This window comes from Rhinoderma darwinii, chromosome 3 (assembly GCF_050947455.1).
Source record: "Rhinoderma darwinii isolate aRhiDar2 chromosome 3, aRhiDar2.hap1, whole genome shotgun sequence".
Classification (NCBI taxonomy): domain Eukaryota; kingdom Metazoa; phylum Chordata; class Amphibia; order Anura; family Rhinodermatidae; genus Rhinoderma; species Rhinoderma darwinii.
Window position 1 is genome coordinate 155666848 of NC_134689.1, and position 26779 is coordinate 155693626.

The 26779-nt window shown below is 40.3% G+C and overlaps 1 protein-coding gene across 3 annotated transcripts in view; it reads left to right on the forward strand.

Annotated features, from left to right (window-relative positions):
* Positions 1 to 26779, forward strand: part of NUP107 (nucleoporin 107) — a 94556-nt gene that overhangs the window by 54252 nt on the left and 13525 nt on the right. For all 3 annotated transcript variants that reach the window (XM_075856925.1, XM_075856927.1, XM_075856926.1), the window contains 6 exons: positions 14389 to 14448; positions 14925 to 15070; positions 15145 to 15193; positions 15923 to 15992; positions 17160 to 17278; positions 18612 to 18650. In XM_075856925.1, coding sequence (XP_075713040.1) covers positions 14389 to 14448; positions 14925 to 15070; positions 15145 to 15193; positions 15923 to 15992; positions 17160 to 17278; positions 18612 to 18650 — 483 coding nt within the window. The remainder of the gene's footprint in view (positions 1 to 14388; positions 14449 to 14924; positions 15071 to 15144; positions 15194 to 15922; positions 15993 to 17159; positions 17279 to 18611; positions 18651 to 26779) is intronic.

Sequence of the window (26779 nt, forward strand, 5' to 3'; positions counted from 1 at the left end):
AATACTTTTTAGGTTCTATCCAAGGGTCCCCTCTAAGGTTCAATAATAAAGAAGCTGCTTCCAGACAGTATTAGATTTTTTCCTCTTGTGAATCCTTAGATTTTGATTTAGAATCAAAACAGGACTCCCAGTTAATAGCAACATTCCAGGTGTTAAAGGCTATGTAAACCTTTGAAAGGGATTATTTTTCCTTTTAAATAAAAAGGTTAGTCTGTGTGAGTGGTGCAACTTTATAATTTGTTTTTATTTAAAAATTATTTTTATGTTTTGAGATACAGCTGCTTTGTATTTTTTTATACCGAACGGCTGTATCGTTAGCTAAACCCTGTTCCTGTCATGTCCGCGGGGCTAACGGATTCAGGTCTTTGCGAATGATACAGCTGATATGTATAGAATATACAAAGCAGCTGTATCTTAAAAAGTGAAAAAAATGAATTAAAAAAAAATTATAAAGTTGCACCAATCACACTGACCTTTTTATAAAAAAAAAAATATGCCTTTTAAACGTGTACATAGCCTTTAATACGTGCTATCAGGGACATCTTTAAAGGAAATGTTCTAGCGACACATTCATTTCTTTTTTTTCTTTTTAGTTAAACAGTATATAAATGATTAAACATTTTTCTAATTTTTTTAATTTTTTCACAAGTCAGGAAATATTATCAATTAGATTCTAATTTATAACATTTCCATGTGTTGGTCACTAGAGAGAGCAATTCCCAAAGTTGCAGCATTGGCATGTGGTAAAGCAACCTCATTGCTTTATGCTGCAAAATTGGAGAAGACACACTCGCTCTAGTGTCCTCACACAATCCCCCCTCCTTTATCCTGGCTAGTGCCAGGAGAAAGGAGGGGGTTGAATGTTCAGGATTAGATACAGTGGTAATCAGACAGTAGAACACTAACATACACACACATCACATACACAAAAATAACTTACCTGCTCCTGCCGCCTCCGCTCCCTCCACTCCTAGTCCTTGCGTCTGAACATATGGCCGGAAGCCGCGACCGGAAGTAGTCATCTTACTGTCCGGCTGCGGCTTCCGGTCCACATGAATATGGCGCCGGATGTCGCTCTGCCGAAGACCTTTTTCTTTGGTCTGTGTGGGAGCGGCGCATGCGCCGTTCCCACACAGACAGCGTACGCTATAGTGAATGGAACGGCTCCCGTTCGCATTCTCTATGGGGATGTATGTGCCGTATTCCATCTCTGTATGTGTCGTTAATCGACACATACGGAGATGAAAAACAAAAATGTCAGCCCCCATAGAGAAGTAAAAAGAAAAAAGTACAACACAAAAAACACAACTAAAATTTATTTTAAAGACATACTAAAAGCAATAGCATATATAAAAAAAAAAAAATTTCATGCCACCTTGCCTTTAATGTAAAAAATGGCCCCAATACTCCTCCACAGGAAGAGGCACCTCTATGTTGCCAAAGGCTATGTTTTCCCAACCATAGCGAGTTTGAGGATATTATACCCAAAGAATGGAAACATCCTGACAGGCTATTGGCTGTTTCAAAACATGAATACACGGTTTCCTTGGAGTGCTTGGTCTCAAAATGGTCTGTTTCTCCCTCTGTAAATTAGTCTATATCGCGGCCATCAATGAGCACTACCATCCCACTGTCAGTTGCAGGTTCCCTTAGTGATCCTATTGATAAAAATATGGATCGAAAAACAGATTTAGCCCGTGTCTCTGGGAAAGGTATGGCCTACCTGGGTGGAGCCGAGACTCATCCTACCACGTCTCAGCCTCCTAGTAGCAACGGCCTATACCCATGGTGCTGTGTTCCCCTATGAATTGAACGAGCGAGAGATTTTATGGTGTGTACAAAAATCCAATAAGGCTTCCAAATTTATAGCCGCTAATTGGTTAGGTGCGGCTCCTCTGGAATATATAGAGAGTTGATTAATCAACCTAAATGGATTTATTCGTATCAAAAAGAAAACTTTAAAAAAAATAATAATAATTGAGTGACAGTGGGCTCTGTGGTTGGCCGATCCCAGACTACCATCATCCGATCTGGTAGGAGATGTTAGAGGCTCTGTCACCACATTATAAGTGCCCTATCTCCTACATAAGGAGATCGGCGCTATAATGTAGGTGACAGCAGTGCTTTTTATTTTAAAAAAAACGATCTGTTTTCACCACTTTATTAGCGATTTTAGATTTATGCTAATGAGTTGCTTAATGCCTAAGTGGGCGTATTTTTACTTTAGACCAAGTGGGCATTGTACAGGGGAGTGTATGACGCTGACCAATCAGTCATGCACTCCTCTCCATTCATTTACTCAGCGCATAGGGATCCTGCTAGATCCTTATGTGCTGTCTTATACTAACACATTAACAATACTGAAGTGTTTAGACAGTGAATAGACATTCCACGGGATGTCTATTCACAATCTCTGCACTTTGTTACTCTGTCTGTGGTAGTTACAGCAGAGGAAGCGTGGTCTCGTTGTAACCTGTCATTTACAGCGAGATCACGCTTCCTCTGCTGTAACTACCACAGACAGAGTAACGAAGTGCAGAGATTGTGAATAGACATCCCGTGGAATGTCTATTCACTGTCTAAACACTTCAGTATTGTTAATGTGTTAGTATAAGACAGCACCTAAGGATCTAGCAGGATCCCTATGCGCTGAGTAAATGGAGAGGAGTGCATGATGCTGATTGGTCAGCGTCATACACTCCTCTGTACAACGCCCACTTGGTCTAAAGTAAAAATACGCCCACGTGGGCATTAAGCAACTCATTAGCATAAATCTAAAATCGCTAATAATGTGGTGAAAAAGGATCGTTTTTTTTAAATAAAAAGCACTGCTGTCATCTACATTATAGCGCCGATCTCCTTATGTAGGAGATAGGGCACTTATAATGTGGTGACAGAGCCTCTCTAAAGCCCTTTTACACAGGCCAATAATTGGGCAAAAGAGCGTTCATTTGAACACTTGTTCCTGATAATTGCCCTGTGTAAACGGCAACGATCAGCCAATGTACGAGCAAACGCTTGTTAACCCCTTCCCGCTCCTTGACGTACTATTACGTCATGGCAGCTGTATCGTTCGCGCTCCATGCCGTAATAGTACGTCTCGGGAGTAACGGCCGTTTCGGCCGTCCTCCCGACACATACAGGAGCTGTGACAGCTGCTGTCTCGTACAGCAGCTGTCACAGCTCCTACAGCGGGGACTGATCGCTGTGTCCCCGCTGATTAACCCCTTAAAAGCCGCGTTCTATAGAGATCGCGGCTTTTTAGGGGTTAAGCTGCCATCGCCGGCCTGCTACGCGATAGCGGCCGGCGATGGTGACTATGGCAACCGGACACCAAACAATGGCGTCCGGCTATGCCATAGACGGAAGCCTAGTGGGTCCTGACAACGTCAGGACCCACTATGCTTGCTGTCAGTGAGTAGCTGACAGTTCTAATACACTGCACTACGCATGTAGTGCAGTGTATTAGAATAGCGATCAGGGCCTCCTGCCCTCATGTCCCCTAGTGGGACAAAGTAATAAAGTAAAAAAAAAGTTAAAAAAAGATGTGTAAAAATAAGAAAATAAAAGTTTTAAAAGTAATAAAAGTAAAAGTCCCACTTTTTCCCTTATCAGGCCTTTATTATTAATAAAAATATATAAACAAACAAATAAACTATACATAATTGGTATCGCCGCGTCCGTAACGGCCTGAACTACAAAATTATTTTGTTATTTATCCCGCACGGTGAACGCCGTAAAAAAAAATATTAATAAACCGTACCACAATCACAATTGTTTGGTCACTTCACCTCCCAAAAAATGGAATAAAAAGAGATCAAAAAGTCGCATGTACCTAAAAATGGTACTGATGGAAAATACAGTTCGTTACGCAAAAAATAAGTCCTCGCACGGCTTTATTGATTGAAAAATAAAAACGTTATGGCTCTTAGAATAAGGTAACACAAAAAGTGAATGATTGTTTACAAAACGTATTTTATTGTGCAAACGCCATAAGACATAAAAAAAAACTATAAACATCTGGTATCGCCGTGATCGTATCGCCCCGCAGAATAAAGTTAATATATCATTTATAGCGCACGGTGAACGCTGTAAAAAAAAAAGTATACAAAAACAATAGTAGAATTGCTGTTTATTAGTCACCACGCCACCTAAAAATGGAATAAAAACTGATCAAAAAGCCGCATGCACCCCAAGAAAACTACAATGGATTCCTCAAGGGGTCTAGTTTCCAAATTGGGGTCACTTTTGGGGGGTTTCCAATGTTTTGGCACCACAAGACCTCTTCAAACCGGACATGGTGCCTAATAAAAAAGAGGGCTCAAAATCCGCTAGGTGCTCCTTTGCTTCGGAGGCCGGTGCTTCAGTCCATTACCGCCCGAGGGCAACATGTGGGATATTTCTCTAAACTGCAGAATCTGGGCAATAAGTATTGAGTTGCGTTTCTCTGATAAATCCTTTTGTGTTATAAAAAAAATGGTATAAAAAGAGTAAATTTCACCTCTACTTTGCTCTAAATTTCTGTGAAACACCTAAAGGGTTCATAAACTTTCTAAATGCTGTTGTGAATACTTTGAGGGGTCTAGTTTCTAAAATGGGGTGTTTGATAGGGGTTTCTAATATATGGGCCCCTCAAAGCAACTTCAGAAATGAACTGGAACCTAAAAAAATAAATAAATGAGGCAATACTTCGCTTCTTACATTATACTGATAATGAGCCGTGCCCACTCCGAGATGACCCCAGTTTTGACCGTTTGTATAAACGGAGACCCCTATTAGACCGTTCCAGTGCCCGGTTTTCCCAAGCATACACCCCCGAGAAGTGTTTTTCTATTGATGAGTCCCTGGTACATTTTAAAGGGAGGGTTCAATTCCGCCAGTACCTGCCAGGTAAGAGGGCAAGGTATGGCGTGAAGATGTATAAGCTGTGCGAGAGTGCATCAGGGTATACCTACAGGTTTAGGATATATGAAGGAAAGGCCACCCCCAAACCAGACTGCATCCTGGACTACAATAGGTACATGGGAGGGATGGACTTGTCAAATCAAGTCCTGAAGCCCTACAGCGCCATGCGGTGTAGTATAAGAAGCTGGCCGGGCACATCATACAGATGGCTTTGTACAATGCGTATGTGCTACGTCGATGTGCAGGCCAGAGGGGAACTTTCCTGGAATTTCAAGATCTAATCTTTAGGGACCAGGAAGGGGGGGCGCATCGTACCAGGGCAACACTTTCCAGGAGAAGGTCCCCAAACCGGTGGAAAGGGAAAGAGTCAAAAGAGGTGCAGAGTCTGCTATAAGAGGGGGATAAGGAAGAACACAATATACCAATGTGACACGTGTCCCGAAAAACCAGGGCTCTGTATAAAAGATTGTTTTAAAATGTATCATACATCCCTTGATTTTCAATTTACCCTGATGCACTCCGCACAGCTTACCCCCCTCATCTTTCCCTTCTGAGCCCTGCCGTATGCCCAGGCAGCTGATAACAGCCACATGTAGGGTATTGTCGTACCCAGGAGAACCCACATTACAATTTAAGGGGTGTATATCTCCGGTGGCGCATGCTGGGCACACTATATTGGACACTGAAATGGCATATACATATATAAAATTGCAAATCTCACACTGCACCATCTGCTGCGCATTATCTTTTACACAGTACCTGTGGGGTCAAAATGCTCACTACACCTCTAGATGAATGTCTTAAGGGGTGTAGTTTTTAAAATGGGGTCACTTCTCGGGGGTTTCAACTGTACTGGTACCTCAGGGGCTTCTGCACACATGACTTAGCACCAGAAAAGCTCCAGTAGGCCAAATGGTGGTCCTTTCCTTCTGAGCCCTCCCATGGGCCCAAACGGCAGTTTATCACCACAAATGGGGTATTGCCGCACTCAGGACAAATTGGGCAACAAAATGGGGTATGTTGTTCCTTGTGAAAATAAGAAATTTTGATCAAAAATGACATCTTATTGGAAAAAATATCATTTTTTTCATTTCACAGCCCAATTCAAATAGGTGCTGTGAAAAACCTGTGCGGTCAAAATGATAACAAAAACCATAAATGAATTCCTTGAGGGGTGTAGTTTCCAAAATGGGGTCACTTCTGGTGGGTTTCCATTGCTTTGATACCTCTGGGGCTCTGCAAATGCGACATGGCACCCGAAAACCAATCCAGCAAAATCTGGACTCCAACAAACACATAGCGCTCCTTTCCTTCTGAGCCCTCCCATGGGCCCAAACGGCAGTTTATCACCACAAATGGGGTATTGCCGCACTAAGGACAAATTGGGCAACAAAATGGGGTATGTTGTTCCCTGTGAAAATAAGAAAATTTGATCAAAAATGACATTTTATTGGAAAAAATATCATTTTTTTCATTTCACAGCCCAATTCAAATAGGTGCTGTGAAAAAACTGTGCGGTCAAAATGATAACAAAAACCATAAATGAATTCCTTGAGGGGTGTAATTTCCAAAATGGGGTCACTTCTGGTGGGTTTCCATTGTTTTGATACCTCAACGCCTCTTCAAACCTGGCATGCTGCCTAAAATATATTCTAATAAAAAAGAGGCCTCAAAATGCACTAGGTGCTTCTTTGCTTCTAGGGCTTGTGTTTTAGTCCACGAGCGCACTAGAGCCACATGTGGGACATTTCTAAAAACTGCAGAATCTGGACAATACATATTTAGTAGTGTTTCTCTGGTAAAACCTTCTCTGTTACTAAAAAAAAATTGAATAAAATTGAAATTCAGCAGAAAAAATGAAATTTGCAAATTTAATTTCCACTTTGCTTTAATTCCTGTGAAATGCCTGAAGGGTTAAAAAACTTTCTATATGCTGTTTTGAATACTTTGAGGGGTCTAGTTTTTAAAATGGGGTGTTTTATGGGGGTTTCTAATACATAGGCCCCTCAAATCCACTTCAGAACTGAACTGGCACCTTCAAAAAAAGGCTTTTGAAATTTTCTTAAGAATATGAGAAATTTCTGTTTATGTTCTAAGCCTTGTAACGTCCAAGAAAAATAAAAGAATGTTCAAAAAACGATGCCAATCTAAAGTAGACATATGGGAAATGTGAACTAGTAACTATTTTGGGTGGTATAACCGTCTGTTTTTCAAGCAGATGCATTTAAATTCTGAAAAATGCTATTTTTTGTAAATTTTCTCTAAATTTTGCAATTTTTCACAAATAAAGACTGAATATATCGACCAAATTTTACCACGAACATGAAGCCCAAAGTGTCACGAGAAAACAATCTCAGAATCGCTTGGATAGGTTTAAGCATTCCGACGTTATTACCACATAAAGTGAAATATGTCAGATTTGAAAAATGGGCTCTGAGCCTTAAGGCCCAAACTAGGCTGCGTCCTTAAGGGGTTAATCAGCCGATCGTATCGTTTATGCAGCAGAAAAAAAAATAAAAATATATATATATATATATATATTTTTTTTGTTAGCACACTTCCCTGTGTCAACAGGGAGACGTGATACTGACATGATGGAATTGTATGGGGTTGTTTATTACTTATCGGCGCTCGTTAACGCCTTTCACAAAAAGCTATGATCAACTAGCTGTCTTTTTGATCGGCGCACGTTGTTACTGCCAAGATTGGCCGGTGTAAAAGGTCCTTTCACTACTTCCTCGATTTACATTACAATGAACAGAGGTGTTTCTTTCTGAGAAGGGACTGTGATGGCATGAGGTTGTGCTTTTATTCTTTGAATGATTTTGAGCATGGGAATTAGTTCTGGTACATAGATGAAAAAAGACACAGGTCCATGAAGTTCAACCTTTCTCAATAAATTACCCGTCATTCATCCCTTGATTATAACCCTCAATGCCATTCATCCGTAAACCAACATCTTGCCCTTTTTTAAATGCTGACATAGTATCTGCCATCACTACCTCTTGGGGTAGAGCATTCCATAGCTTGACCACTCTAACTGTAAAGAATCCTTTCTTATATTGATGTTTGAAACGTTTTTATTCCACACGCAATCAATTTTGACTGGTCCTTTTGTAGAGTCATTGGAAAGCACAGATTATGTGCTAGTACTTTGTATGGGCTACACATATTTATACATGTTAATAATATCACAAGTTGTTTTTTTCCAAGCTGAACAAGCCCAATTTTTCTAGCATTTTAATGTAATGGGTGGGGACACCAAATATTGATTTGCTTTAGATTTCACTTATGTTCATTCATTTTTAATTGATCAAAAAAACAACTATATTTGAAAGCATTCTTAGGCCCTATTCACACTGAATATTTTACAGGCATTGATTTCAATAGGAGGTTAGAGACGAAACTGCAAGAAGAAAGAGCATGTCGTTTTTTTTCCAAGCGGTGGAAAAAAATGCCTCGGTCTCCTGTTGAAATCAATTGGAGGCACTTTCAGGTGTTTTTATGTTTTTACGCTGATTCAGACACGGTTTCCGTGTCAAAATCTGTGCCAAAAAAACGTGAACAGGGCCTAACAGCATACAAACATTTAGCGTGAAAAGAAAAATTATATACAATTGTCCTTGTACACTGTAACTAAGTAAAAAAAAAAAAACGTTTTTCCAAGAGTAATTCATCAGTGTACAGCTTACACACTCCATTATAGTCAAATGGGACTACACCCGCCCCTTTTCCCAAACTTCTACTTTCAGCAGCTTTGTTACGCGGGTGCACAATGCTAATACCAGCCGGTCCCCTGCCAAACATGCATAAACCTAATGGTACAATCAGGAAGTGATCCTGTCAACACACACTAAAAAGTGTGTATTGTGGACGATGTTTAACCCCTTCAGGACCCAGCCACTTTTGGACCAAATGACACTTTTTTTAAATCTGACGTGTGTTACTATATGTGGTAATAACTTGGGAATGCTTTTACCTATCCAAGCGATTCTGAGATTTTCTCGTGACATATTGCACTTTAAGTTAGTGAAAAAATTTGGTCGATATATTCAATATTTTTGTGTGAAAAACACCAAAATTTAGAGAAAATTTGCAAAAAATTTGCATTTTCTAAATTCAAATGTATCTGCTTGTAAGACAGATGGTTATACCACACAAAATAGTTACTAGCTAACATTTCCCATATGTCTACTTTAGATTAGCATCATTTTTTTGAACATACTTTTATTTTTCTAGGACGTTACAAGGCTTATAAGTTTAGCAGCAATTTCTCAAATTTTCAAGAAAATTTCAAAAGCCTATTTTTTTTAGGGATTAGTTCAGTTCTGAAGTGGCTTTGAGGGCCTTATATATTAGGAACCCCACAAATCACCCCATTTTAAAAACTGCACCCCTTAAAGTATTCAAAACAGCATTTAGAAAGTTTCTTAACCCTTTATGCGTTTCACAGGAATTAAAACAAAGTGGAGGGAAATTTGCAAATTTCATTTTTTTTTGCAGAAATTCCATTTTAATCAATTTTTCCTGTAATACTGAAGGTTTTTACCAGAGAAACACAACTGAATATTTATTGCCCTGATTCTGAAGTTTTTAGAAATATCCCACATGTGGCCCTAGTGTGCTACGGGCCTGAAACAAAAGCCCCAGAACAAAGGAGCACCTAGAGGATTTTTGGGCCTTCCTTTTCTTAAATTATATTTCAGGCACCATGTCAGGTTAGAAGAGGTCTTGTGGTGCAAAAATAACGTAAACACCCCAAAAAAGACCCCATTTTGGAAACTACACCGCTTGAGGAATTCATCTAGGGGTGTAGTGAGCATTTTGACCCCACAGGTGTTTCATAGATTTCATTAGAATTGGGCAGTGAAAATGAAAAATTACATTATTTTCCAATAAGATGTAGCTTTAACGCAAAATGTTTCATTTTTTTTCAACAAATAAATGATGAAAAGCACCCCAACATTTATAAAGCAACTTCTCCAGAGTACGGAAATACCAAACATGTGGTCATAAACTGCTGTTTGGGGAAGCGGCAGGTCTCCGAAGGGAAGGCACGCCATTTAGCTTTTGGAGTACAGATTTTGCTGGTTTGATTTCTTTGCACCATGTCGCATTTGTAAAGCTCCTTAGGTACCAGTACAGTGGAAACCCCCAAAAGTGACTCCATTTGGGAAACTACACCCCTAAAGGAATTCAACTAGGGGTGTAGTGAGCATTTTGACCCCCCGGGTGTTTCATAGATTTCATTAGAATTGGGCAGTAAACATGAAAAATTTCATTTTTTTCCACTAACGTAGCTTTAGGTAAAAAAAATTCATTTTCTCATCAAATAAAGGCGAAAAATCACTGTAACATTTGTAAAGCAACTTCTCCAGAGTACGGAAATACGCCATATGTGGTAATAAAGTACTGTATGAATACACATCACGGCTCAGAAGGGAAGGAGCGCCATTTGGCTTTTGGAGAGCAGATTTTGCTGGATTGATTTCTCTGCACCATGTCGCTCTTGCAAAGCCCCTTAGGTAGCAGTACAGTGGAAACTACCCAAAAGTGACTCCATTTGGCAAACTACACCCATTGAGGAATTAATGTAGGGGTGTAGTGAGCATTTTGACCCCACAGGTGTTTCATAGATTTCATTAGAATTGGGCAGTGAAAATGAAAAATCACATTATTTTCCAATAAGATGTAGCTTTACCTCAAAATTTTTATTTTTTTCAACAAATAAAGGAGAAAAAGCACCGTAACATTTGTAAAGCAACTTCTTCAGAGTAGGGAAATACCCCACACGTGATCATAAACTGCTATTTGGACACACAGCAAGGCTCTAAAGGGAAGGAGCGCCATTTAGTATTTGGAGTGGAGATTTTACAAGATTCGTTTTTTGACACCATGTTGCATTGAGCTATATTACCAGTACAGTGGTACCCCCGATAAATTACCCCGTTTTGGAAACTAGATCCCTCAAAGAATTTATCTAGGGGTGTAGTGAGCATTTTGACCGCACAAGTGTTTTGCAAAAATGAGTAAACAATAGATGTTGCAGATTGAAAATTGCTGTTTTCCACAGATATGCCATTTCAGTGCCCAATGTGTTGTGCCCAGCTTGTAACACCGTAGACACACATCCCATAAATTGTTAAGCGGGTTCTCCAGAATACAGTAATACCCCATATGTGGTGATAAATTGCCGTTTGTGTACACGGCCAGGCTCAGTTGGACCACCGTTTGGCTTTTGAAGCGCAGATTTTGCCTGGTGTTTTAGTGGTATTTTATCTTATAATGTGGGGGCATATGTGAGCTGGGCGGAGTACATCAGGGTATATGTAAGCTGGGCAGAGTACATCAGGGTATATGTAATCTGTGCGGAGTACATCAGGATATATGTAAACTGTGGAGTACATCAGGGTATATGTAAACTGTGGAGTACATCAGGGTATATGTAAACTGTGGAGTACATCAGGGTATATGTAATATGTGCGGGTACATCAGGGTATATGTAAACTGGGCGGAGTACATCAGGGTATATGTAATCTGTGCGGAGTACATCAGGATATATGTAAACTCGGCGGAGTACATCAGGATATATGTAAACTGGAGTACATCAGGGTATATGTAATATGTGCGGAGTACATCAGGGTATATATAAGCTGGGCGGAGTACATCAGGGTATATGTAATCTGTGCGGAGTACATCAGGGTATATGTAATCTGTGCGGAGTACATCAGGGTATATGTAAGCTGGGCGGAGTACATGATTTCATAATAGGATGATGTAATAATGGGGTGAATGAATAATCCATGGATTTGAACCAATCCTTTATGCACAGGCCGGGTTTATTGGGTATTATACAAAATATCTGCGCTCAGTTATTGCCTAATCTTTGACTTCTTCACCAGCCCTATAAGCCGCACAAGGCCCTAAAGTTTCCTCATCTCCGCTGTGTCCATGGGGTCCACCTGGGGGGGTCCAGCAAATGACGATGTGGGGTGTTTAGTGAAATTCTACTGGACCTAAAAATGAGTCTGGGCCGTCATTTAGAATCATTTTGCATCATTGCGTTTTGAGAGTCATAACGTGTTATTTTTCCATTAGGGCGTGTGTGAGCGCGTGTTTTTTGTGGAACGAGCTGTAATTTTTATTGGTTCCATTTTGGGGTACATGAGATTTTTTTATCACTATTTATTCCATTTTTTGGGAGATGAGGAAACCAAAAAACAGCCATTCCAGCACGTTTCTTTTTTGTTTGTTTTTTACAGTGTTCACCGTGCAGTATAAACCACATGTTAACTTTATTCTGCGGGGCGATACGATTACAGCGACACCAAATTTATATTGTTTTTTTACGTTTCACTACGTTCCCACAATAAAAATACTATTTTCTAAAAAAATAATGTTTTAGTGTCGCCATTTTCTGACAGCCATAACTTTTTTATTTTTTAGTTGATATCGCTGCGGGATGGCTTGTTTTATGCGTGACGAACTGTAGTTTCTATTGGTACCATTTTGCGTTACTTGCAACTTTTTGATCACTTTTTATTAAAAAAATTTTGAGACAAGATGACCAAAAAATAAAATACTGTCATTGTTTTTTATTACAATTTTTTACGGTGTTCACCGTGCGGTAAAAATAATGTGATATTTTTATAGATCAGGCCGTCCTGAACGCGGCGATACCTATTATGTATAGTTTTTTTTCATATTTTCATGTTTTTTCTAATAATAAAGGAGTTGATCAGGGAAACAGGGCAAGTGTTGTTGTTTTTATTATTTATTTATTATTTATTCATTTATTTTTCTTTCACATTTTTTTTTACATTTTTCACTTTTTCTTTTACACTGACCTGGGGACTTGAAGATCTGGTCTTCTGATCCCCGCTGCGATGCACTGCACTACTTATGTAGTGCAGTGGATCGTAACTGTCATTTTTCATTTGACAGTTAGCCGATTAGGTCCTGCCTCGGTCAGGACCTAATAGGCTACCGTACCTGGGCAACCAGGAAGCCTAGTAACGGCTTCCTGGTTGCCATAGCAACAATCGCCACCCGAGATCCATCGCGGGGAGGCCCGGGGGGGTACAGAGGGAGCTCCCTCCCTCTGTAAACCACTTCAATGCGGCGGACGTCATTGACAGCCGCATTGAAGGGGTTAAATGGCTGCGATCGGCGGTAACAGCCATTGCAGCGGCATGTCAGCTGTGTATAACAGCTGACAGCCGCTGAAGATAAAGCGCGCACAGCTCCTGTGCTCGCTTTATCTGCCGGGCGTAACTGTACGCCCGAGTGCGGGAAATCACTTGGAATTTGGACGTACAGTTACGCCCAATCGCGGGAAGGGGTTAAAACAAGACCACAATTTAACCAAGAGTATCTTGGTGCACTGACCCACAATACTTGATATATAGCCTATAGAGTGTGGGGTAGAATTAACACAACACATAAGTAATGAAAAATTACACATTTTATTAAAAATAACAACATGTTAAAAGATGAGTCATGCAAAGCATGAATAAAAACATCTGTCAAATGCAGATGCCTAAATGTAAACAATCAATTGAAAGAAGGGTATGAACAATACATAAATATGTAACACAATATGGATCTATCCACAAGTCTGATAGCAGCTAGGTAAAAAAAACCTTAACAGTCTGTCATGACATGTAGGGATATGATGCTAAAGTAGCAAAGGAGTATACCAGCTCTGCATAGAGAGAGCGTCAAACCCGATGCGCGTTTCGGCGGAAATGCCTTCGTCCGGGGGAGCCGTCGTCGTGGAGGAGGCTGGGAGGAAAGGTCTCCCTCATTCCTGCAAAATTTCAGTAAAACTGCTTGTCCCTGCCGCTTGCTGAAATTCATGCAGGCTTATCAAAAGTGTGTGTGTGTGTGTCCAGATGAAAAAAAGCTTTACCTTATCTATTTCTGCTGTTTTCTGTAAATGCTGTATGTGAAGTTTTAAAGGGATTGTCCAGTCCCTAAAATTGATGCCCTTTCTTCGAGGTAGGCCTTCTATATCTGATCGGTGAGGGTCCGACTCACGGGACCCCGGCCGATCAGCTGTTTTGAAGGGACCGAAGCGCTCGTGTGAGCAATTCTTCCCCTTCATTCCTTATCTGCTCGTACTGTGAATCGCCAACACACTAGTAGTGGCAGTTCACAGTACTACAGCCTCCTCCCATTTACTTCAATGGTAGAAGAAGGCTGTAATACTGTGAACCACCGCTACAAGCGTGTCGGCAATTCACAGTACGAGCAGATAAGGAATGAAGGAGAAGCAGCACTCGTACGAGCGCTGCGGCCCCTTCAAAACAGCTGATCGGGGGTCCCAGTAACCGGATCCTGACCGATCAGATATTGATTGCCTATCCTAAGGATAGGCAAGCAATTTTTTGCCACTGGACAACCCCTTCAAACCCCCCCCCCCCCCCCTTGCTATTTTGTTTTTAGTGTGAACATAAATTTGTATGACTTTTTGTGTCTCAGGAGCAGTTCAGTCGATATGAAAGAGCCATTTATGCCACGCTAAGCGGAAACCTAAAGCAGGTATGATTTTCATGTTTACACTAGTTACTGTTGATACATATGTTCACTGTATACCACTAGTCGTATAACAAAACAATCGATAAAATGTATGTCCATGCTTCCTAGTTCTGATTAGAATGTTTGCTAATGCCAGTTTTAGAATGTATTTTTTCTCCGAAGTTGGGCTTCGTTCACATCTGCGTCAGGGTCCCGTTCTGACGTTCCTTCGGAGCTTCCCGTCAGAACTGGACCCTGACTGAAACAAACCATAAGTTTCAGTTTGCAACACCATTGATCTTAATGGTGACTGATCTGGTGCCAATACTTTCAGTTTGTCAGTTGACGGAATGAATAGCGTAGTAGATTACGGTATTGATTCCGTCGATACAACGGAACCCTTGCACAACTGAGACAAATGTAAACCATTTTTTTAATTATAGTATACGATCTATAGCTAAACATTAGTGCATTTATACAAGATCGTTTTATTTTGACAGCTACTTCCGGTTTGTGAAACTTGGGAAGACACCGTTTGGGCACATTTCCGAGTAATGGTGGACAGTCTGGTTGAACAGGAGATCCGAGCATCTTTTATCTCCTCTATTGAAGAAGATGAATTGCCCAGAGAGTACTTGGAAGCAAAGTAAGGGGAATTCTATTGTTCAGACTGCCAGTGTGCCTCCGGTTCTCATTGCAATGTATCCCTTTGTTTTCTAGCTGGACTCTAGAGAGGGTTTTTGAGGAACTTCAAGCTACTGATAAGAAGGTAGGCCATTTATTTTTCTATACGTTTTCCTTTCTACTAGTATAATATGGCTCTGTTCACATTGTGATTAGCCTTTTTAAGGTGCTTGCTTGTTTGTTCATTTTTAAGAATTTAAAAAAAATAGACCCAGGCATCTGGTGGGCGACCATTTAAATCATCACTAACACTAGCTTGTCCGAAGACCAGATAAAGACCTAGTTTCCCAAGCGCCTACTAACTAATCCATTGAAAATATAGCTTCACTTCTATTTCGATATATTTAATGGTTAATTTAACCACAATAAATAAAATTAAAATTGCCAATTTGCCACTCCCATCATAAGTGGTTATAAATGGGAGAAGATTGCAATTAGCCCCAATACCCCTGAAGATAAAACTGGTAGTTGTATGTTATTGGTGGACTGTAGCTGCAAGTTAGCAAATATACAACGAATATGTTGTACTAATTTTGCAATAGCGTTGCTACATTTCAATCTTGATATTACCCACACTACCAGATCGCAGTGGCAATTTTAATTTAATTTAGTGTGGTTAAATTAAGCATTAAATATATCTGAATAAAAGTTGTTATATTTTCAATTGATTAGTTAGTAGGCTCTTGGGAAACCAGGGCTTTATCTTGCCTTCGGGCAAGCTAGTGTTAGTGATGCATTTTTAAGGATGCTCTATCCATGGCCAGAAGCAATAGATTTGTTTTACGTGTAATGATGAATTATTATTTTTTTCCAGAGGGTGTTGGAAGAAAATAAAGAGCATTACCATATCATTCAGAAGTATATCATTTTGGGAGATGTAGATGGTAAGTGTTACTTTTTTATACTATGCACTTAGTGGCTAGTTTATTATGAGTAATTAATACCTTGCTGGGCCATTTTTTGAGAGGCTGAGATTGGATGATCCCGGTTTCAGATTGTCTTTTATTTAGTTGTTCGATACCTGTTTGCCTGTTCACGTCTAACAACCATCTGCTCAGTTACAAAATCCAATAATTGTTTCATCACTGGCATCAGGTTAAAGTAAACTTTTTGAACGTTGCGAAGTGCCCTCACATTAATTTTCTACACCTGTGATCTAATGTCCGCAATATCTGCGGAATAAGAGCTTTGTATAAACTGTCGTCCTGGTCATAATAAACTGGCCACTAAGTGTTTGATTATATTATTTAAGTATATATCATATCATTTTTCCATCACCCCTCGATTAGAGAATTTGGGTTGTGAAAACTATTTAGATATATGTTGATGTGGTATCCTTGGGCTCTGTGCCCATTAGGATTTGGCATGTATGTATAAACGTGTCTATCGGGCTCTGTCAGGCCAATGAACAGGGTCAGGAGCGTTCATGATGTATACGTTTAAGGGTATGTTCACACGCAAACGCAAAATACGTCTGAAATTACGGGGCTGGTTTCAGGCGAAAACCGCTCCTGAATTTCAGACGTAATTGCAAGTACTCGCGTTATTCGCGGCGTCAATTACGGACATAATTGGAGCTGTTTTTCAATGAAGTCAATGAAAAACTGCTTCAAAAACATCCCAAGAAGTGTCCTGCACTTTGCGGGCGTATTTTTTGCGCCGTCTTTTGACAGCAACGCGTAAAATGACACCTCGTCTGAACAGAACATCGTAAAACCCATTGCAAGCAATGGGCAGATGTTTGCAGACGTAATGGAGCCGTTTTTCAGGCGTAATTCGAGGCGTAAAACACCTGAAATAGGTCGTGTGCACATACCCTTACATATACCATTAAACTCTATGGTGACAAATGCCAGTCACAGCCTTCATTTAACACATCCGTCGTGCGCTTTTCCCGGCATATACGTTAAACCAAAAGCGTGATGTGTGCTGAGCCTTACATGGGACACAAATGAACTCATGCAAGCTTGAGCTTACATAAATTACTTATGGATTTTGATTACATAGTTTTTTGTATTTGATTATTTATTTTTTGTTCATTTAAATTCTAGGTTTAATGGACGAGCTCAGTGAATGGCTGTCAAAAGGAAAAAATCTGCTCCTTGGTCACCTTCTACGTTTTATGACACATCTCATATTGTTCTTCCGAACACTCGGACTGCAAACCAAGGTAGCGTTTTGAACAGAAATATCTACTAAAATAATTAGACTAAAATTAAACATTGTAGATCCTTCCTGAGAAATGTGAACTTCATATCCAGTGTTTACGGTAGAGGTGCTAAGGTGTTTGTACTGCCTGCCCTCTAAGCCTATCAAGTCAGTGGTAGGAATATATTAAGACTGGCGTTTCAAAGGCCAGTCTTCAACGAATTTCCGTTCGTGGAGAATGTGCCACATCTATTAAGAGGTGCATGCTTCTTAATATATTTGGCGCCACTTTTTCTATCCTTGTGACAAATCCAAATCTACACCTGCTATGAGCAGGTGTCGATTTGCACCATAACTTACGCCAGTTTTGCATAAATTATGTTTACCCTGTTCAGGTAGAGGCCACACCCTCTTTTGATAAACCCCCCCCCAACCCTATTTTCGTCACGTTGGGAAGGTGGCGAGAGAAGTAAGTGGAAAATTTGGCAAACGGCAAAGCTTATGGCTTTTTTATTTTTATGTATAACTTTCATATATTACCCCCCCTTGTCTATTAGACCTTATTCACACGAGTGTCAGATTAGCATCTGCAAAAAAACAGGATGATTTCCATTCAAACAACTCTCCGTGTTGTCAGTTTGGTTTCCGTATGTCATACGCTTTTTTCGACTTTCTCCTCTGCAAGCGTTTCCTGGTTTTCCTTTTTTTTTTTTTTTTTTTTCGTTTTGTTTTCATTAGCAACTGAAAAACGGACAGTGCGCGGATGACTCCGTCTTTTATACGTGCCCATGGGTGAGTCTGATCCGCAAAAATGGACCAGAATAGGACATGCGATGCGTTTCACGCAACAGACACAAGTTCCGTGAACAAACACGTTTGTGTGAACAGCCCCATTGAATTGCATTGCTCAGTGTGCTGCCAGTTATTTAAACGGACAGCACATGGATGTGAAATACTTTCATGTGAATAAGGTCTTATTTAGAACACTTAAGTAGCTTCTCACATGTGCTGTAGGAATGATGTATGCAGGTTCTTGAGCCAAACATGAGTGGTTACAAAGAGAAGAGATGTATGTCTTTACTTTATACTTTTTCCTTCCATTTGGATCTACTTGTGGCTTCGTTTAAAAATAACTACATCAAAAACCACGTGTGATTCCAGCTTAAAAATAACGTATTCTAGCACACATTCTATTTTTTTGTAGTACTCTTTATCATAATGAAGTATTGCCAAATATTGAAGTAATTGCTTTGTACGTATCTTTAGTGGGGTAGTTTTGAATTGAATTTCAGATTTGTTTTATGTCTTAGAATACCAATTACGATGCTATAACTCATTTACCAACTTATTTTTAGGAGGAAGTCTCAGTAGAGGTCCTAACAACTTACATACAGGTAAGCGTTTTATTGATGTTGATTTAGCAAAAGCGTTTTTATTTGCATCGTTTTGATAAACTTTATTTTCTACTTCCACATAAATGTCTGACGGCATAACATAGATGCCTGCAATTAGCAAATATGCGGCTTTGGTTTAACCGAGATTTCTACAGTCTTTTATTTTTATTTTTTTAGCAAATGGAATGCAATGGATATTTACAGCTCTGAAAAGCCATGTTTATCTGTATTGTCACAAGGTTTTTTCTTGTACATAAGAAAGACTTAGAATATGTCAGAAAGTTCTTACTGATGTACTGTATGTCCTCCTTTCTGCATATGTCAAGCAAATGACATCACTTAGAGTTTCAGTGACCGAAGAGTTTAGTCTCACAACAGACATAACTCTTGTGGTCACAGATAACATTTTACATATGGGCCTGAGAGAGAATTCGGCAGAGAGGCTCCACTTATGAAGTCAGAAGCAGTTGTGGAAGATCGTTTTAAAGTATGGAAGAATGTATCGCCTATATATTTTCTTATCTGTTTTCATTTTTTAATTTTCGATTTTTAATTTATCTGTACATGATTATGGGGACAGCCTTCTTGCTTGAGTGGCTGTTAACAGCATTTAGAGCGATGCTTTACAGCAGCCACATTGACCATAGGAACCTCTAAACAAGAGGGGATCCATTAACTTCTATGGGAGAGTGTTCTAGGCATGTTTTTGGACCAGTGCAGGAAAGGATAGGAGGGGAGCTGTGACAATCACCTATTGTAAATGGTAGATCCTATGTTATCCATATAGAGGTGTTACCTTTCGTTGTAATCCTGGATGTGATGATAATGAGATGACTGCTGAGAAGTGATCTCCACAGAACAGGAAGTGCCAGTCTACAGTGCAGCTCTGTGGTCAGAGTGAAAACTGCAAGATTTTAGCATTATTTTTAAACGTGACATAGAAAATGTAAAAAACAATCGCCAGAAATTCTTAAAAGTAAATGTTGACCATGAAAACTTGACTTAAACAATAGCTCATTTTGTGATGACACATTCCCTTTAACCCCTTAAGGACTGAGCCTGCTTTGGCCTTAAGGACACAGCCTATTTTTCAAATCTGACATGTGTCACTTTATGTGGTAATAACTCCGGAATGCTTTTACCTATCCAAGCGATTCTGAGATTGTTTTCTCGTGACACATTGGACTTTGTTACTGGCAAAATTTGCTCGATACATTAACCCCTTAATGACCGGGCCATTTTGCACGTTAATGACCAAGGATTATTTTTTGTTTTTTCACGGTCGCATTCCAAGAGTCGTAACTCTTTTTTTATTCCGTCTATATAGCCATATAAGGGCTTGTTTTTTGCGGGACGAGATGTATTTTGTAATTGGACCATTTTTAGATGCTTATAACATATTGATTAACTTTTATTAACTTTATTTTAGGAGAGAATTGAAAATAAGCAGCTATTCCAGCATTGATTTTCACGTTATAAGTTTACACCGTTTACTACGCAGCGTAAATAACATGTTAACTTTATTCTGTGGGTCGGCACGATTACGGGGATACCAAATATGTAAAGGTTTTATATGTTTTTCCTACGTTTGCACAATAAAAACCCTTTTAGAAAAAAATTACTTGTTTTTGCATCGCCGCATTCCAAGAGCCGTAACGTTTTTATTTTTCCGTCGATGTGGCCGTACGTGGGCTTGATTTTTGCGGGACAATGTGTAGTTTTTATTAGTACTATTTTGGGGTACATAGGACTTATAGATTAACTTTTATTTTATTTTTTATGGGGGGAATGGGAGAAAAGAGAGAATTTTGACGTTTTTTGCGTTTTCTTTGGACGCCGTTCATCCGGCGGTTTAATTAATATGTTCATTTTATTGGTCAAGTTGTTACGAACGCGGGGATACCATATATGTGTATGTGTGATTTTGTTTTGACCGTTTTACTAAATAAAACCACTTTTTGGGCCAAAAAAGTAGTTTTATTTGACTTTGACTGTAATTATTTTTATTTTTTTTTCACAAACTTTATTTAACTGTTTTACATTTTTTTTTTAGTCCCACCAGGGGTCTTCACTATGCGATGTGCCGATCGCATATATAATGCTTTGGTATACTTAGTATACCGAAGCATTATTGCCTGTCAGTGTAAAACTGACAGGCAACCTGTTAGGTCATGCCTCTGGCATCGCCTAACAGGCAGATGCTGAAGGCAGACCTGGGGGTCTTTGTTAGACCCCCGGCTGTCATGGAAACCCGACGGCGACTTGCGATTTGTTTGCGGGGGCGCCGATCGGGTGACAGAGGGAGCTCCCCCCTCTGTCAAACACATTAAATGCCGCTGTCACTATTGACAGCGGCATTTAATGGGTTAAACTGCCGGAATCGGCGCGCGCTTCGATTCCGGCAGTTGCAGCAGGAGCCAGGCTGTGTATAACAGCCGTGCTCCTGCCGCTGATCGCATGGGTACAGTGGCAGTACCCGCGCCATCACAGGACGGATATATCCGTCCTCCTGCACGAACTAGCAGCTGCTGAGGACGGATATATCCGTCCTTCGGCGTTAAGGAGTTAAGTATTTAATTGTGAAAAACACCAATTTAGCGAAAAATTTCAAAAATTAGCATTTTTCTAAATTTATATGTATCTGCTTGTAAGACAGATAGTAATAGCACACAAAATTGTTGCTAATTAACATCACCCATATGTCTACTTTAGATTGGCATCGTTTTTTGAACATCCTTTTATTTTTCTATGACATCACAAGGCTTAGAACTTTAGCAGCAATTTCTCACATTTTCAAGAAAATGTCAAAAGGCTGTTTTTACAGGGGCCAGTTCAGTTGTGAAGTGGATTTTAGGGCCTTATATATTAGAAACCCTCGATAAGTCACCCCATTTTAAAAACTTCACCCCTCAAAGTATTCAAAACCGCATTTAGAAAGTTTATTAACCCTTTAGATGTTTCACAGGAATTAAGGCAAAGTAGATGTGAAATGTTCGAATTTCTTTTTTTTTTTTGCAGAAATTCATTTTTCATCTATTTTTTTTGTAACACAAAGTTTTACCAGAGAAATGCAACTCAATATCTATTGCCCAGAATCTGCAGTTTTTAGAAATACCCCACATGTGGTCCTAGTGCACTTATTGACTGAAGCACAGGCCTTAGAAGCAAAGGAGCACCTAGAGGATTTTGGGGCCTCCTTTTTATTAGAAAATATTTTAGGCTCCATGTCGGGTCTGAAAGGCTCTTGCGGCGCCAAAACAGTGGAAATCCCCCAAAAGTGACCCCATTTTGGAAACTATACCCCTTGAGGAAATTATCTAGGGGTATAGTTAGCATTTTGACCCTGCAGGTTTATTGCAGAAATTATTGGAAGTAGGCCGTGAAAATTAAAATCTACATTCTTTCAAAGAAAATGTAGGTTTAGCTAATTTTTTCTAATTTCCACAAGGACTAAAAGGAGAAAATGCACCACTACTTTTGTAAAGCAATTTCTCCCGAGTAAAACAAGACCCCGCATGTGGTCATAAACGGCTGTTTGGACACACAGCGGAGCTTAGAAGGGAAAGAGCGCCATTTGTCTTTTGGAGCTCAAATTTAGCAGGAATGGTTTGCGGAGACCACGTCGCATTTGCAAAGCCCCTAAGGGACCAAAACAGTGAAAACACCAAAAAAGTGACTCCATTTAGGAAACTACACCCCTAGATGGATTCTTCAAGGGGTGAGCATTTTGAACCCACAGGGGTTTCATAGATTTTATTAGAATTGGGCAGTGAACATTAAAAAAAAAACATTTTTTTCCAATAAGACGTAGCTTTAGCTCAAAATTTTTGCATTTTCTCAACAAATAAAGGAATAAAAGAACCCCAACATTTGTAAAGCAACTTCTCTGGAGTACGGCAATACCCAATTTGTGGTCATAAACGGCTGTTTGGGCACACGGCAAGGATCAGAAGAGAAGGAGTGCCATTTGGCTTTTGGAGCACAGATTTTGCTGGATTGGTTTCTTGACACCATGTCACATTTGCAAAGCTCCTAAGGTACCAGTACAGTGGAAACTCCCCAAAAGTGACTCGATTCACGAAACTACACCCCTTGAGGAATTCATCTAGGGGTGTAGTGAGCATTTTGACCCCACAGGTTTTTCATAGATTTTATTAGAATTGGGCAGTGAAAATAAAAAAAATCCTTTTTCTTCAATAAGACGTAGTTTTAGCTGAAAATGTTTCATATTCTAAACAAATAAATGAAAAAAAGCACCCCAACACTTGTAAAGCAACTTCTGTGTACGGCAATACCACATATGTGGTCGTAAACTGCTGTTTGGGCACAGAGTAGGGCTCAGAAGGAAGGAGCTCCATTTGGCTTTTGGAGTACAGATTTTGCTGGATTGGTTTCTGGGCGCTATGTCACATTTGCAAAGTCCCTGTGGGACCAAAACAGTGGAAACCCCCCAGAAGTGACCCCATTTTGGAAACTACACCCCTCAAGGTATTCACCTAGGGGTGTAGTGAGCATATTAACCCCACAGGTGATTTGCAGAAATTGGTGTGAAAATGTTTTTTCAATAGATATGCCAATATGTGGCGCCCAGCTTGTGCCACTGGAGACACACACCCCAAAAATTGTTAAAAGGGTTCTCCCGGGTATGGCGATGCCATATATGTGGAAGTAAACTGCTGTTTGGGCACACTGTAGGGTTCAGAAGGGAGATAGCGCCATTTGGCTTTTGGAGTGTGGATTTTGCTTGTAGTAGTTTTGTTTTGAGTCTTACTGGTGTTTCCGTTTATAATGTTGGGTACATGTAAGGCGGGCGGAGTATATAAGGGGCATAGTCAGGTGGTATAGTGGGGTAAAAAAAAACAATAAAATAATCCATAGATGTGTGTTATGCTGTGACACAATCCTTTCTGCACAGGCCGGTGTCGCACTAATAAATGGTCTTTACTTTTGTTCCACACTCGGCACCTTTGAAGTTTGGGGAATTTTGCTGGGAAGTGTTGTCCTGGTATAATACGGGCGCCCTCACTTCCAGCAGATATGTTTGGGCCCTCCCCTTCCTGGTTCCCTAATTTTAGGGGCCTTGATAATTCGCCACTTGAAACAGAAGAAACGTTCCCCTCGAGCCGGCACATCTACATACGTGGTGCTTTTCTGTTATCATTCATAGATTTACAGCTGTTGCGCGAATCACGCTCGTCCCACGGAAGTGCTTCCGTGTGGTGCGCGTGATTTTCACGCACCCATTGATTTCAGTGGGTGCGTGATGCGCGAAATACGCACAAAGAACGGACATGTCGTGAGTTTTTCGCAGCGGACTCACGCTGCGTAAAAATCACGCAACTGTCTGCACGGCCCCATAGACTAATATAGGTCCGTGCGACGCGCGTGATTTTCACGGACGTATATCCCATTCGTCTGGATAAGCCCTAAGTTTGCTGGATTGGTTTTCGGGTGTCATGTCGCATTTGCAAATACCAAAAAAGTGGACACCCCCCAGAAGTGACCCCATTTGGGAAACTACAGCCCTAAAAAGAATTTATCTAGGGGGTATAGTGAGCATTTTGATCCCATAGGTCTTTTGCTGAATTTAGTGTAATCAGGCTGTGAAAACTTCTATTGTTTCTTATTCATTTTTTTAATTTTATTTATTTTTTCGGCGTTCACCGTGTGTTATAAATGACATATTTAATTTATTCTGTGGGTCGATGCGATTACGGCTTTACCATATGTATATAGGTTTTTTATGTTTTACGGTGTTTGCACGATTTGTTTATGCGTCGCCATATTCGAAGAGCCACAACTTTTTTTATTTTTCCATCAAGAAAGTTGTGTGAGGGCTTGTTTTTTGCGGAACAAACTGTAGTTTATATTGGTACCATTTTTGGGTACATGCGACTTTTTGATCCCGATTTATTCAATTTTTTGGGAGCGGAAGTGACTAACAATAGCGATTCCGGTATAGCTTTTTTATCTTAAGGCGGTCACCGTGCAGGATAAATTGCATTATATTTTCATAGTTAAGGCCATTACGGACGTGGCGATGCCAATTATGCATAGTTTATTATTAGAAAAAAAAATTAATAAAGGACTTTATAAGGGAACAAGGGCGATTTTTCGTGCTTTTTTTTTTTTTTAGTCCCACTAGGGACTTGAAGTTCCAATTGTTGGATCGTTGTTATAATACCCTGCAATACGTGTTCTACCTGTCAGTTTCACACTGACAGGGGGCATATTAGGTCCTGTCCCTGGCAGAACCTAATCGCCTTTGATAGATGGCAGACCAGAAGCCTTTGTTAGACTTCCGGTTGCCATAGCAACAATCGGCAATCGTGCCGCTGTTATAACAACTTAAATGTGGCGGTCGCTATTGACCACCGCATTTAAGGGGTTAATCGACGGGGATAACTGCTGTGATCCAACCCGATTGTTTTCCCCCAGTACTAAGGCTGCTACGGTAGTAGCAGCCTGTACTGAGAGAAGCCGGGCTGCGGGGAGCGTCTGTGTGCTCTGTTAGGAGCACACGTAGATTAACGGGCTGCAGGCACACAGACAAGCGCTGCAGCCCGTTAATCTAGTGGGATGGTCGGGAAGGGGTTAATAAATACTGCATTTAATAGAAAGACCAGTAGCAACAGAATTGCCTTTTAAAGCGCATCTGTTTCAGGTGACATTTCAGAATAGGCTGTCGTGTGTAAATGAGGAATAACACTTTTTCTGGCCATTATGACTTGTATCCTGCATTTAATAATTTTATCAGTTTTGCTCTCTGCAGATTCTATTTCTAATTCTCAGTTTTCCCTGAGCTAGTGGGTGGAGCCCAACTGCTAACATGTCTGCCATGCACATACATGTTGCTCTCATGGCTCTTTGTGGAAACCGCAGCAGCATAGAGGAGCTCATACAGCAGTAATGTGCAGTGTAGTTGTGAAATGTAACACTGAGGGCTCATTTAGACAAGCGTATAGGTAGTCCATGTGACGGCCGTTAAAACAACGGCCCTCACGCGGACTCATGTACTTCAATGAGGCCGTTCACACGACTGTTGTTTCAATGGAGCGTGTGAAGGGTCCGTGAAAAAATAGGACATGTCCTATTTTACTGCGTGTCACGCATCCCTCCATAGACTCTAGTCTATGAGGGATCCGCGACAACGTGCCCCGCACGGGTGCACCTCGAACGTAAAAAGCTGCAGTTCTTCACGTCCGAGGTCAGCTATGCTCGTCTGAATGTAGCCTTAGGGCTCTTTCGGAAGAGTGTAAAACTCGTCTGTGTGCTGTGCGTGAAAATCACGCACAGCACATGGACCCATTGATTTTAATGGGGCCATTCACACATGCAAAAGTTTTTACGCAGCATGTCTGTTGCGTGAAACTCACTGCATGTCCTATATTGGTGCATTTTTTACGCACCCATTGAAGTCAATGGTTGCGTGAAAACCACGCACCGCACACGGATGCACATCAGTGTGCGGTGCGTGATTTGCGCATCAATTCCATCTAAAAAAATAAAATGTGCTTTGCGAGTGTGTGAAAAACGCATGCCACTCCCAAAGCACACTGATGCATAACGCAGCGCACACGGACCAGATTTACGCGAGTGTAAATCTGATACGCTCATGTGAATGTATCCTTACTATGAGCAGCAGCGTCTCTATATGTCTCTCTGCCTCTCTCACTCCTCTAGACTGTTATGGGCAGCATGTAACCTGATCCCTCAGTGAGCTGATAGTCCATCTTGTCTTTCGGAGATTGTGAACAGTTAGGAGGGGAGGGGTGGTGGAGGAATGGAGGCTGTTGAGTGGAGAAAAATGCATTTTTATGTAATAAAATATATTTCAAAGTTTCTTATATTTACTTGTACAATTGATTTCTGGAAAGTTTGTTAAAAAAAAACTGGGGAAGAAAACACAGATTCCTTCATTGGTTTTTGGGTTTCGATTTTACGGCGTTCATAGTACAATAAAAATGACACTGGGATCCTACGTTTGTTTGTTTTTGTTTTTTTAACTACTTTTACAAAGAAAAAACTGTTAAAAATTAAAATTAGTTGTCTCTATAATCAGAGAGCCATAACACTTACATTTTTCTATCAATGGAGTGGTGTGAGGGCTTTTTTTTTTATTTTTGCGG